Source organism: Seriola lalandi, unplaced genomic scaffold (genome assembly GCF_002814215.2).
Source record: "Seriola lalandi dorsalis isolate HSWRI2012SDOR001 ecotype SW California unplaced genomic scaffold, Sedor1 jcf7180002054598, whole genome shotgun sequence".
Lineage (NCBI taxonomy): Eukaryota > Metazoa > Chordata > Actinopteri > Carangiformes > Carangidae > Seriola > Seriola lalandi.
In genome coordinates, this window is record NW_019525151.1 from 499,285 (window position 1) to 513,388 (window position 14,104).

The window sequence follows — 14,104 nt, forward strand, 5'->3', positions numbered from 1 at the left end:
CAAACACTTTACTTTGTTCCTGGCCCTTCAAAGAGGACTGCCTTAAAAAAACGCGCACAGTTGTCGCTGGAGTTTCGCAATGGATATTTTTCCGAAGGATTTAGGAGTTCCCACTTTATGTCGCCAGACAGGAGACTCAGGCTCATAATCTGTAAATTTACAATATTATTTGTGAATTTGTGATGTTTAAACAGGTCATCGGCGACCGGTTGATATTAGTACAATCAGCATAGCAACATGCACAAAGATAAAACTATAAACATTAACGCTTAAACGTTTTCCAATATTGACATGCTACACCCGGTCAGCTCGGATAACTGATCCACGATTTAGTCATTCACTTCCTTTTTTCAGTAACTATGAGCACAAAAGTATAATTACTTGAAATTTACCAACATCAAAAACCAGTAAAAGGGCAAAATGGTGGCGACTCCTTACCTCTGCAGTCCGATTATGTGTCCATCCCTCGATTAAGGTATATTCCTTTAGTCCATAGGTGTCCACAGATTAAAAAATAAAAAAAATCAAAAATCAAAAGGGTTATTCATAAAATTATTTCCAAGTGGTGAATATTGTCATGTGAAGTCCATTGCAGGGCAGCGACTCAGCGACTTTTATTTGTAGCACTTCTTCTTCTCTCCCAACATATTTCTGCCACTTCCCTCCTTCTGACTGCCTGGCAGTGGATGCTCTTGTTCTCCTGCTCCAGTCCAGCTTGCTAGGGTGGATCGGGTCTAGCATGTCCTTGTTCAAAATCGGACTCAAACGGATACGGCCACAAGCGTTTGTTTACAGCTGCCAGAGAAGCGCAGAATTTGTAGTTGTGGCAAGCTGACCAATCAGAGTTTACTGGGCTCTGATTGGTTAGCTACAGGGGGGCGGGGGACCTTAAAAAGCTCTGAGCTCTAACAAAGCCTTTCAGACAGTTGTTGAATACAGTTTACATACCAAGAAAAAAAATGGAGTGTGTGAGGAAGAGCAAAATCAAATACAGAAAAGAAATCAACTGAACAAAAAACAATAATTGTAGTTTTATTATTAATTATTAATGTGCAGCTAAATAACAAACATTGGATTTAGTTAAACGAAAACAGTGCGCTAACGATGGATTACTCTGAAAAACATACAGGTAAAAGTATCAATAATATCTTGAATCCCAAGGGAGCACAATGCCTCTCGGACCTATTCATCATTTCTGGAGTATTATTTTTGTGGTATTTCTGCATTATCAGTTTACAAAAATAACCAGAAAAGATGTGTGAGAGAGCACTTGAGCCAACTGAGCCTTGAGGACAACCACGTAGTTGCCCTTTTAGGGAACGTTGGCCCTGCTTCTGTCACAGTCATGGTCACACCACTGCACACAGTCAAACCTTCCAGAGTTGTATAGGGAATAATTAGAATAGCCAAACAGAGTGCTAAGTCAAAAAACCCATACACACAGAATTCAATTTGAGGGTCATGTGGTTTGTTAACAAAGTGTGTAACGTTTGTTAAACCTACACTTTTGCACGGCAGATCTGTAGTGGACTTCACATTGATGATCAAAAATTACATCATACAAGAAGTAACTTTTTCAGTTCTCTCTTTCACATCCTTCCCTCCACAGTCAATAATTACTCAGGTATTGTTTGATAAACATCTTCCAAAGATGCAGAGATGACTATCATTCCTCTTGTCAGACACCAAAAAAGAGGTTCAAAAACTCCCACAGTATCTCTGCAGACCCCTAATTACATTACACAGTCACAAGGTAACACATTGATGTTAATCTAAGCAGAGTTGTTCACTTACTTCTCAGTGCTTATTTAATAATCATGACAAAAAAAAAAAAAAAAAAGACTGAATGCTTTGCAGTGCGGTTTAGGACACACATAAACTCACTCAGCCACACTTTTCTACTCTGCCCTGTCCTTCTCCATCACGCCTCTCGTTCCCTGCAGATAATAACTCACTTCTCTGGCTATATTATCCTTCACTGTGTTAATACATGAATGATTTATCACATCCACCACAACAAACACACACACTGCATCATTTTTCAGTTTGTTCTATTATGGGTGATTGGACAGTGTGCACGCTGTAATAGTAAGGAAAAATTAAGGTTGGCTGCTCCTCAGAAGACAAGCAAACATTATCTATGCTGTCAGAGCCCTCGTTTAACCTCCACAATGTCAGGGTGAATAACTAGAGCAGCCTGTGATGAAAGTTTGGCCAGCAGGATTAACTCTGGTTTCACTCCATCTGTGCAGATTTTCATTAAAAGGGGTTCAAGTTGACAGTATCTGTTTCTGCTCACTGGCCTTGAACTACATATGAAGTTGTTAATGTCTGGGATGTTGAATGGTTTTGATAATGTTTTCTGCATTTGAACTGGTTTGAACAGTTTAGTACAACTTGCATTTTTCATCTTCAAACTCTCTCAGGTTTTTCTTCATTTCTATATTAAGCTAGTTTTAACAATCCTATTCAAAAACATGGGACCTTGCAACAATAATGCAGTTTGTCTCGTTTTCTAATGAAACACAAAATTTAATTAATGGTGGAATTTTATTTTATTTTTTTACATTTTTTTACTTTCTTTTGCCATGACAAGCATTGGGAAACACTCAATAGTAAATGAAGTAGTGTGTGTCCGTTTGCCTGATAAAGCGGCAGCTGCTGACATGAGTCTGATGGAATGCATTGTCCATGCTACAGTACGTACTTACTGTTGGCCCAAGATGTGTTTTAAATACAATTCATAGCTTCCATTTCACATGCTGTTCTCCTCCTGTGAGTTAGGACTTAGCGTTGGATGCTTCTTTTCTTACCGGACATTAACCATAAGCCCATAAGACCACACACACACATATATACACACACACACACACACACACACACACACACACACACACACACACACTTGTAGGTTTCCTCTGCTGTCACCTCACATTATATCCATATCTGCAGCACCATATCAGGCTTCCGTTTACTTAACTGACAAGCATCTCTGCCTCATATTTAGTAAACACTGGGAGCATGTCAGAGAATCGTGGGGGAGATCACCGCAGTGTCAAAGAGATAAAAAGAGATAAAGAGCATTTACATAGAGACTAGTACCGACGAGGCCTGACAAGCCTGGCTGTGATGGGTCAGAATGAGGAATTTCCACTCTTGTTAGGATGCTACAAAAATTTAACAGTCATTCCTCTCTGTGTTTGTACCTGTAACTTTTAAATGATTTCAAACCTGTGGGATTTCCAGTTACTTAAAAAGGGGAACATTTTCTAATGGAACTGACCTATTTACGCACATTTAACATTAAGTGACTGCCCAATTTTCGTGAGACCGTTTCCATAGTAGTCTTGCAGTCTTTTGAGTTGTGATAACACAGAGGAGCATTGTTAATGTAAGCTTTCTATTTTAAAAGTTCTGTTGATGACAGTACTATACAACAGGGATGGTGCAGGTTGATAAATACATTCCTGAAAAGTCGATTCCTGCAGCTTTGTTCACAATATGCATCACTGTGTAAATTCACCCTCCTTCAGGACTTTGTTTTAAACCAAACAGACATATATTGTAGCGTTACATAAGGCACTGGGTTGGCTTTAGAAAGGTGGTAAAACTGATACTTGACAAAGCCACCAACAAATGAAATTGCTTACAATTAAGAATACGATGCACTGGAGCTGGCTCAGAGTCAAATTGATTACATGGAGGCAAATCATGAAAGTTTTTTGTCAGATAATTGATCCATTAGGATAGAAAGAAAACGACAGAGTTTAAGCACATTTTAAATGGTATTATTATGTTGCATCCTCTTTGGCCTGTGTCAATGTGCCGATTTATTCAAGTTTAATCCAAAAGTCATCCACTGACAGCAGCAACATGAAGACAAAGATTAATACAATTAGAAATATGAAGTGACCACCCATACACTACGTTAAAAAAAACCTTCCTGACCTCCTTTAAACCAAAGCCAAGATGCGTTTTTCATCATACAAAACCACAAACAGATGTATGTAGTTGTGAGTGTGACTCTGTTCAAAGTAGACAGTTTGTCTTATCTTCCTTTGGTCTCTGGGAGAAAAAACATCAGGAGCCACTTCAACCTCATAGTCATTAATTTACAAAAAACAGCAGGCGCAAGTAGGTATGAGACAAGTAAACAAAACCAGGAGATTTAAGGCACTGCACCAGCACCAGCATTCAAAATGGCAAAGTTCATGATGAAATGAAATAATCTTTCTGGAATCATTACAATCAGTGAATTCACATAAATCTCTCTTGTCGAGTTCAACTTTGACAATCATGCAAAATCACACCGCTGTCCAATAGTAAGCTTTCTTGTCAGTAGTGACCTCTGAGGGAATGTAGAGTAAAGAAGGGACAAAGCTGTGTTACACCGTTCACTTTTATTTAACCTCCTCTACTGGAGCATAGAGCGCTCCACAAAAGAGGAATGGTTTGCAGACACTTATGAAACAGGAGCTGACAATACAAATATCTAACACAAAATGTGTTTTGAATAAACTCTGTGAACTACTGTCCCATCAGGGACTGAGTCAACAAGCTTGCGAACTGTCAAGGCAGTCCATAAATTACGACCCCATAGTTTCTATTGTGCAAGAAGTTTATGACGACCCATAGTTAAGTTTTACTGTTAAATCACATCTACGTCTTGTTTGAGACATAATCAGCCCTTTTAGCAAATACCCCAAAACGCCATGTTTACGTTCAAGTGACAAAGCCCTCTAGCGGCTGTAGTAATTCTGACCGGAGGAGAGGAGGAAGTCAGGTGACATTGTTATATAACAACAAAGTCCGCATAGGGAGGAGGTCAGGGTGGATGGATGTGTTGACATCATGATGGACTTTAACAAGGGAGACCGCTGTTCATTTCCTGTTTCCAACCACGATCGTCCAACCACGATCGTTATATAATCTTACCCACGTTTTTATTATCGTAACCATGACGATGAAGGTCATTGAATTAAATGATCCTGAAATGAATCCTGAGAACACAATTCCAGCGGTGAAAAAGGGCACAGTGTAGAGAAGAGCGAGAGAGAGGCTCAGACCTATTGTGCCTGACTAAGTGCTAGCATCTTCCCACCTTGCTAGCATGCGAGGTGTTAGCTTGGAAGCTAGAGTTTCTAGACCAGTGAGTAACGCCATTATGTTATCAGCAGTAAGCCTAAAGCACTGCCTATGTCATGAAGAATCGGATGAATTTTACTGTGCCACTCACTGGTGTGACTGAGGCTTAGGAGAAAGTAAAGGAAATGGAAAAAATAAGGAACATGTGTGGGTTGTATTTTTGCCCATGTATCCCAGAGAGCTTTTGAGGCATCACTCATTATGTGATTAGCCCTTGACCGCTGTTTCCCATATTGAGTTCACATCACTAATGTCACATCTATTTCATTGATATCTTGGTATTTTGCCAATTGATTTGCACTGCACATCATGAACATGGATTTGTTTCTTTAACTATAATGTATCTCATTGCCAAAGGCTCCATTATTTTACGAAGGGACTCAGGGAAAAGAGCTGACACTACACAATCCAGTCTCCAGCTTCAAGGTTTAAGTCTTACACAACAGAGCATAAATCAACTGTCAAGGGCAATATACTCTTATTTTCTGAGCTTACATATGGCTGACTGCAGACAGGAGACAATTAGCTTGACGCAGTGACGAATTAGATCTACGGGATAACTGCGCTCAATTTATGGCAGTGACAAATAGAATCTATGTAACGCGTTTGAGAAGTAAAATATTTTTGAAGACGTGTTTTATTGCATTTTCTTTGGCCTTGAAAACCAAATGAAGCACATCTTTTGAGTTCATATTTGCTTTTATAACCTCAGGTCAGGTGGAGCTAGTTTTTCAGAGGGGGACAAGCTATGATTTGAGATGCGCCTATGGCTGCGCATGTATCCCCACACACATGCTAGTAAGGCCCTTGGGAGTAAGGACTGCAGACATTGTGGTGCCTTGGTCACTGTAGTCACCAAAGTGCCAGGGGACTTATCGATCTATCAGAGTCAACATTTTCACATGCTCACAACCTGTATGCAGTATGTCACTGCTATGATTAACATATCTGAGAAAATAGTCATCCTGTACCAAAACAAGTCCCTTCTTTCCAGAGAACTTTCCCTCTTTGGTGCTTAAAATTTTAACTGTGAGTCAGACAACACGTTAGGTCTAGCTTTGGGAAAAAATTGCCTTTTTATCATGCTCTTAAAAATCTGAGTCTTTGAAGCCTAATGATAGATATTACCATGCAAGGGCTTATTTGAAGGCCTCAGCAGACTGTTCACAAAATAAGCTGAGTATGATATCTCAAAAGTTTTTTCTGTCAGTATTGAAAATTGGCCATCACGCTCCAGAGAACATGTGGCACATCTCGCAGACTTATGTCTCCACACGTCCCTGTGGATCGGCCTCAGTGCGCATCTAAATCCCTGAAAGACATGGAGCATTTGACACAACTTAAACTGAAATTCCAATCTAACGCTGCAGGGGAAATCTTGAGCTTTAAAGGATTAAAGAGTAAGGGCCGAAGACCTCTCAAAAGCAGATGCATTCACACTGAAGATACCTCACCGCTGATGTTCAACTGTGAAATACCGGGGCATGAATACTAACCTGATTTTATACAATTTGTATAATCAAAAGTAGGTTTACACCTGAATCAAAAGAGTTTACTATACCCCATAGGGCACAGCATGGCTCTCTATTATTAATTATAATATTAGATTACTATGATGATTGCCAGATTTCAAAATCCAATAAAATACATATAATTTTTTGAAGTTATGTGTCATTGATTTGAATGCAGGTCATGTTTATAAAAAACAGCGCCCGGTTTTGCCAGCTGAAATTACAGCTGCTGTTAGATTTGTATCAGGTAACAGTAGCTCCGTGAGTTGGTTGAAAATGCCATTTTACCGGCTGTCTTGAATGTTTCCAGGAGAATCATTTAAAAAAAAAAAAAACACTATAAAATACTTCAATGTATTTTGATGGCTACAAAAGCTAACAGGTCCCAGGTAACAAAGCACCTTCCTCACAGCTGATGATCCATGTAGAAGGAAATAAAGAAACAGCATTGTTATTGTTTTGCAACAAAGGGCTATTTGATAAGATGAAATGAGGAAAAAAATTAATTTAAGATTCAGTCACATTCTAACATAACCGTGTAATATAACAGTATGCTTTACTTTCAACATTACAAGAGAAGAAGCTTTTAGGATGAGGGTGTACTCCGGGCTACCTGTTCGTCTGGCATATGTAATGGATAGGCTAACAAGTTTGGCTGGGGTTTCTGGAGCCGACACAGTGGGGAAATACAACACAGTTGATTGTAACTTCACAAACTGATATAGTATGACATTTTCCTTGGCTTTGAAAGTAACTTAGTGCAAGTAACAGCCCAGAGCAATATTTGCAGGAGTCTGATTAGTCTTCACAGCTGCTTGCAAGTCTCAATGGTCTCACAACAATCTTTTCAGTCCTGTGAATGTGTCTAGAAATCGTAGGAAGAGTGAGAGAGACAAAGATACAGAGATAGAGAGATATTACAGATTTTGCAGTACATTCACACTTAGTCGATCTTGCTAAATGGCCTCCATTTGGATCCTACTCCGTCACATGAGGAAAGAGAAAAGAGCAGTGAGGCTGATGACTATCTCATCTCTTATTTCAAAATGCAAAATGCACCATGAACTCATTTACAAAACTCATTATCTTTAGTCTGATGTTCTGTTGGTTTCTATCGAACTGTATTCATAACCATGAAAACTACACACTGCACTTTTAATCTTGATATTAATCTTGCAGATGAACGCATTCTATGCTCGAAAGAAACATGAAAAATGCTCTCCACTGCGGCTAAGTGCCAAATATCAAGACATTTTTATGGCTCTATTTATCTTACTGTCCTCCTCCCATGGATTTCTGGGATAGAATTAGGTGCTCTGTATAATCTATGATTAGTTGGAGCATTGTGCAATTTCAAAAGGAGAATGGAAACATTTTCACAATATCCTGAAGATCCAAGATCCCGCTGACTGGTTTTCCTGTAGTGAAATAGACTTAACTGCTGTCGTTGTACAGGCCTGATGCATTCACATATCTCATATCCTATTGCTCTCACTAATGATCATAAAGGACACATCAATAAGGACATTACATGCAACATGTACATAATTTATTTCGCTACAAATGTTACGGCACATACACTTTTTTCTTTTTCATAAATACCACAGGACACCACATGTTGTAACAGGCTTCATTAACAAACAGTGAAAAAAAAAAAAAAAACTTGTGCGAAAATAGCTTGCAAACATTTAGTAAACATTCAGCTGAGTGACGACTTTTTCACTCTGGCCACAAAAAGAAGTTCACATATGATAGGTTTACTTGTCATATGACAGCTGAAGCAACATTTTAGCTTTCAAAGAAGATTCACATTTGCAAAAGTCCACCTTTATCGGCAATCTGCGCTGAGATTCCACAGCGACCGTTTTCTCATGACTCTTCATTTTGAGTCACAAACAGGAAAAAGGAACTTCCACACAAATATTATGGTACAAGTTAACGGGCGTAACTCTTCAGCCATTATTTATTTATAGCTTGTGAACTCAAACGTGGATTCAGTTGTTCCAAAAAATCTACAAATGCTTCATGAAAGTGCTATACAGTGCTGCTGTAAGTAAGTGAAGGACCTAATATGTTCAATAGGAACAAAAGTAGATCGGTGAGGAGAGCATTAGCATTAGCCCACCTGAGCCCTGATCATATCAAAATGTGTAAATCCATGACATCGATTATACATAGATTTTACACTGAAGGTGTGTGCACCGCATTTTGATATGCCCTCTAAGACTTGTCTGTAACCTAGAGTCCACTTTTTATACATTTTATTGAGCAGACCATTGGTTACTGGGTAATCTGGGTCCAGACTTTTTTGGGAGAACTGACCGTACATCGTATGCATCAGTAGGAATCGTATATGATTCCAAACCATCAGCTGTACGTGGAATGTTGTAGTGCCAGCTAATCATTCAAGACTCATTGCGTATAACTGTGTTGTGTCCTCCAGCAAGAGGAGGTGAAGACATGAATTACATTCCTTATTATACAGGTGTATTGATGAAACAGTAACCATTAATAACTCTGAGACAGCTGAGGTGCAAGGAGAGGCCACTGCCAAGAGGGAGCAGTGTGGATATATAGTTAACAACCTATTCCACTTTGACTACAACAGATCACTTTGAAAGGAAACGTCACCAAAATCTACAAACACATCACAACAGATATATAGCAGACATGCAAACCATCACTTGTGAGGTGCCTCTAAAATTAACAGATGGTTTAAATACCAACATCTTTTTTTTAAATCCAGCAGTGACTCATTCATATAGTGTCAATGCTTCAATTATTTTAAGTGAATAAATACATTAGATCTAGAATCTGGTCTACAATCTTCATCTGTTTTGTGCTTTGTGCATGCTGTACAGTGAAAATGTTGAAAAATAAAAACCCTGGAGAACATTTGTTATGACATTCAACCCCTGCATTTACTTTGCTGTAAATCAATGAAAAAGAAAAACAAAAAAAAGGTCAACATACTGGAAAGCTTGTTTTTCACATGGAAAATACTGACGTATGATGACACCGTGTTTACGTCTATCCCTAAGGTCTGTGACAACAGTGCTGACTAAACCTAGTGATACAGTACGTAGAGATTCCTCTGAGGGAACAAAGTTCACAGTTTTGACGGTGTCAGCCGACCTTACTCCAGAGGCAACGCCACATGCACTAAAACACAGGTCACTTACACCGATTTAGACTGGCAGAGAATCCCTGCTCCCCCTCCTGCCTTCAGGAGCCACATTTAGCATGCTGTCACTTTGATCAGAACATACTAGAGATTGCCAAACTGACTGAGTAAAAAGGGGCTACATCTGTGCAATACCGCCATTACTCCTGTTGAGAGTAATGATGTTGCAAGTCATTTAGTGTGGAAAAAGTGGGATGAATTCTCCAGTAAAAAGCCTTGAATGCTAAGTGCTCATTCTCCATTTGTGCATGCCAAACTCAAAAAGTGACCTCTTCAAGAGCCTGTGATCTCAAGATGGGTGATAAGAAAGAAGGGCTCATCACAACCTGCAAATTGGGAACTGTACACTCTTAAATCTACTAATCTATTTCAGTCCTGTGTTTATTCGGGATTTATCTGATTCTCCAGCTAAACAGGGATAATGGATTTATTTGTCTTTATTTGGCTTGTCTCAGTTGGATTGGGGCATTTCCTGGAGACTGCACACCAAGAAGTGTCTAAAGGAGAGTGACTGAAACTGACTGAAACAACTGGAGCAGCTGAGACTCTGCTCAGCGGACTCCTGGGCGTCTTATTCAAATGTTAGATTGATTTCGTGAAGATCCAGACATCCGTTTACAGCGAGGGATGTCTGGGAAACATCAGGGAGCAGTGACAAAGGCGCACAGTTTTTCTGTTTTTCTGATCTCTGTTTATTAGCCTGAGTAATCACCAGCACCGTGTCTCAGGCCTGGAACTGTTATCACTTGGCTATTTCGACGCACTGTTTATTATTGTGTGTGGTTTTGTATCCTTGTGCCATGGCTAAGGAAACAGCTTCTCTGGTTTCAGTAAACACTGTACATGCCGAAACACAGCAACCACAAAATGTAATAAACAAACAGGGTTTGTGCAACAATAGGAACAACTGGTACTGCTACACTGCTACTGGCACAGCGGGTGGACAGAAAAGACTAATAGTTTGCCTTGCACGTATGTAATGGCTATATAATGTACCAAATAGTGGTTTACATGACGCGCACTAGCAAATGTAAAAAAAAAAAAAAAGTGCATTAGAATTTGAACAGCTACAGCCTTTAAAGGTCAGTAGAATAATCACATTAAACAAAACACAATTTGCCTCACACTATCTTTAGGGCTATGATAACCTGGCTGACACAACCTATACAAACTTGCATGTTTTATCATGTGACTCAGACAGGATGGCCCCTGCAGTTTCTCAGCTTGCAGCATTGCGATGCAGATAACTGGGAACATTCATATCTCTGGTGCTATCTCCTGGCAACAGAAACTCTCATGCAACAGGCTGTAAAACACTAGAGCCGGGAGCAGGGCCTCACAACATTGCTGAGCAGTGGGGGGAGAGAGAGAGAGAGAGAGAGAGAGAGAGAGAGAGAGAGAGAGAGAGACAGGTTCTGCCACACCTGTTGTTGATCATCTTTCACGCTAAGACAATACATAAAAAAAATAAAAATTAAAAATTAAAAAATTAAATGAAGCCAAATTATAATTTTGGTTGAGCTGGAATGTATTTCTTCAAAAAAAAAAAAAAAAAGCACCAAAGAGATATTACATTTGATCCTTCAATACTTCTCATTCATTTTCTGATGGAAATAAGTTAATTACTATCCATGCCAAATTGACATGTTCAAATGGACTTTACAACCACATCTACTTTGATTTTCAAAAACATTTTATGGCAGTAAATTGTGGGGTCTTTTGCCAAAAAATCCCAGATTTAAAAAAAAAAAAGCCAGATAATTAGCACTTATAAAATCCTCAAACCATTTAGTCGAGAAAATAAACATCTGAGACACTGCCCAATAGTGCAAGTTCTATGGACAGTGAGTCGTGTGAAATAGTTTTGATAGTTAAGAAATCTTAAAGATGTGATGAGGTAGATGTAAATCAATATGCTAAATGTAACAAAAGGAAACGTGATCTATCTACAGCATCTATTCACTGTATTTTTAGAGGAAAAACGCACTTTCCTTAGTTGACATGATTATGACAGTTTCTTTAAAGCAGTCTCCAGGTACTCTGCCGGTCATTTCGACTAGCCTTACCTTCATTAGTCAATTGGAAAAAAGTTTATGAGAGCAGTGTAAACATGTATTGACCACCCTGTTGACAGATGTCTCAGGACTCCAAGCTTAAAGGACAGTCGTTAGACTTTTGTTGCAATTCCCGTTAGGGTCCATTGCTCTGTCTACAACACTGCAGACCCCCGCTCCTTTGCCCAGACACCCTTCATTGGCGTCACTGTCTTCTGAGCTGCCCTTACTCCTCCCTTGCTGCTCGCTCTGCCAGCTGTGCCTGCTGTAGACGTATCCATTCACCGGCCCCGCATTGCTGAGGCGGTTCCTCTTCATGCAGAGGATTTCCTTGAAGGCATACCTGAACTCAGGACTCCGGCAGTAAATGAGCGGGTTGAAAGCAGAGTTTGCGTAACCTATCCAGTTGAGTATCCTGAAGGTGATTTCAATGTCCTCCACCTTCCATATAGCCACCACAACGTTGAGCAGAAAGAAGGGCAGCCAGCACAGAGTGAAGATCCCCATGATGATGCCCAGGGTCTTTAGGGCTTTGTGCTCACGAAGGCAAAACTTAGCTTTCTTTTGGGCGCGCCCATTATTGGCCTCCAGAGATTTGAGAGCGCTGTTGTCGCTGTTATGAAAACGTCCCACACTTTGGTCAATCTTCTTCAGCTGGCGCTTGGCCTCCTGGAAAACACGGCTGTAGACAAAAACCATGATGACTAAAGGGATGTAGAAGGAAATGATAGAGGACGTGATGGCGTACGCCATGTTGGTGTAGAACTCACAGCAGTTACTGTCCTTAATACAGTCCTTAGCCACCTTATCATCTGATATCCACCACTTCATGTGGATGGGCAGGAACGATATCAAAGCTGCAATCACCCACACCAGCACAACCACAATGCGAGCCTTGCACTTGGTGAGCATGGACTGGTAGCGGAAGGGAGAGGTGATGGCTAAATAACGGTCTATAGCTATGACACACAGGGTCTCGATGCTTGCAGTCACACAGAGCACATCAGTTGCAGTCCAGAACTCACACCAGAAACTACCAAAATGCCAGGTCTTAAAGATGATGTAACAGGCACCGAAAGGAACCACAATGAGACCCATGACTAGGTCAGCACAGGCTAGGGATGTAATGAAACAGTTGGTGACATTTTGGAGACGCTGGAAGCGGGCAATTGCTATAATGACCAGGATGTTTCCAAAGACAATGCACAGGACGAGTAAGGACATGATCATGCCGAGCAGGATCATTGTGGAGTCACTGAAACCCTCCTCATGTGTAGCTGGGTCTGATGACGAGTTATTCATCTCCGCACTCGCATTGAGGTACACTGGGGGGGTCGTGCTTCCCATCTGAAGAGACTATATGAGGATAACATGCGCACACACACAGACACACACACACACACACACACACACACACATGGAGGTGAAGATTTAAGATAAAAACAATTTAAATCTAAAAATGGTCTGATAAAAGCAGACGAAAGAAAACAAACATTGTTCATAGAACTTGTATGTGAATATAAAACTATTACTAACAGATTTGCACTCATCTGTCTGATTGAAAAGAAAATGAGAACACAAATTACAACGCCAACACAGCAAAAGGCTTCAACAAGCACAGCTTTAAAACAAAAAACAAAAAAACAAACAAAAAAAACATGTCAAACAAGCAAACCAAAAATAAAAGTACAAACCTCCACAGGTAGTTGTTTCCTACCTCCCATATGAAATAGAAATATGACTGTTCAGGTAGTTCCTGTAAAGTATTCAGTGTCACATGTCCGTCTTTCTACTCTCTGTTTTTCCTAATCTCCGTGTGCCTCACTCACTCAGTGCCTTGCTTGAGCAGTGTTTCCTCTAATGTGTCTCCCAGGCTATTTGTCAGAGCCCTTATAACGTGCAGTGATGACATCATGGTCAGTGCTCAGCCAATCACACAGCCAGCCTGCGGAGGGTGCTGAGAGCTCCTGAGAGTTTGAACACATTGTCCCCGCGGTCACTGCTGCAGGGCTGCATGAGACTAAAGCTGCGAACACAACCAATGACTTTTTATAACTTCGTATTCTTCTTCATCTTTAAAAGAAAAAAATGAATATGCAAAAAAATAGATTAAGAGTCTTGCATATATACACACACATTTTAGAATGCATGTATTATGTTGAAAGTCAAGTGGAACATTTAGTTCAGTTGTTCAGTCCAAGCAGTGAGGG

At 40.1% G+C, this 14,104-nt stretch overlaps 1 protein-coding gene across 1 annotated transcript; it reads right to left on the reverse strand.

Moving 5' to 3' along the window:
• Positions 1-8,190: 8,190 nt before the first annotated feature.
• Positions 8,191-13,746, reverse strand: adrb2a (adrenoceptor beta 2, surface a). The gene is made up of 2 exons (XM_023419366.2): positions 13,589-13,746; positions 8,191-13,250 (listed from the first exon to the last, which is right to left on the reverse strand). The coding sequence occupies exons 1-2, from the start codon at positions 13,616-13,618 to the stop codon at positions 11,994-11,996; spliced, it is 1,287 nt and encodes a 428-aa protein (XP_023275134.1). The 5' UTR covers positions 13,619-13,746; the 3' UTR covers positions 8,191-11,993.
• Positions 13,747-14,104: the final 358 nt, after the last annotated feature.

Coding starts and splice junctions, on each gene's coding strand:
- adrb2a (XM_023419366.2), bottom strand. CDS start 13,618: ATGGGAGGTAGGAAACAACTACCTGTGGAG. Junction 13,251..13,588: donor GGAAACAACTACCTGTGGAG/GTTTGTACTTTT, acceptor ATCCTCATATAG/TCTCTTCAGATGGGAAGCAC.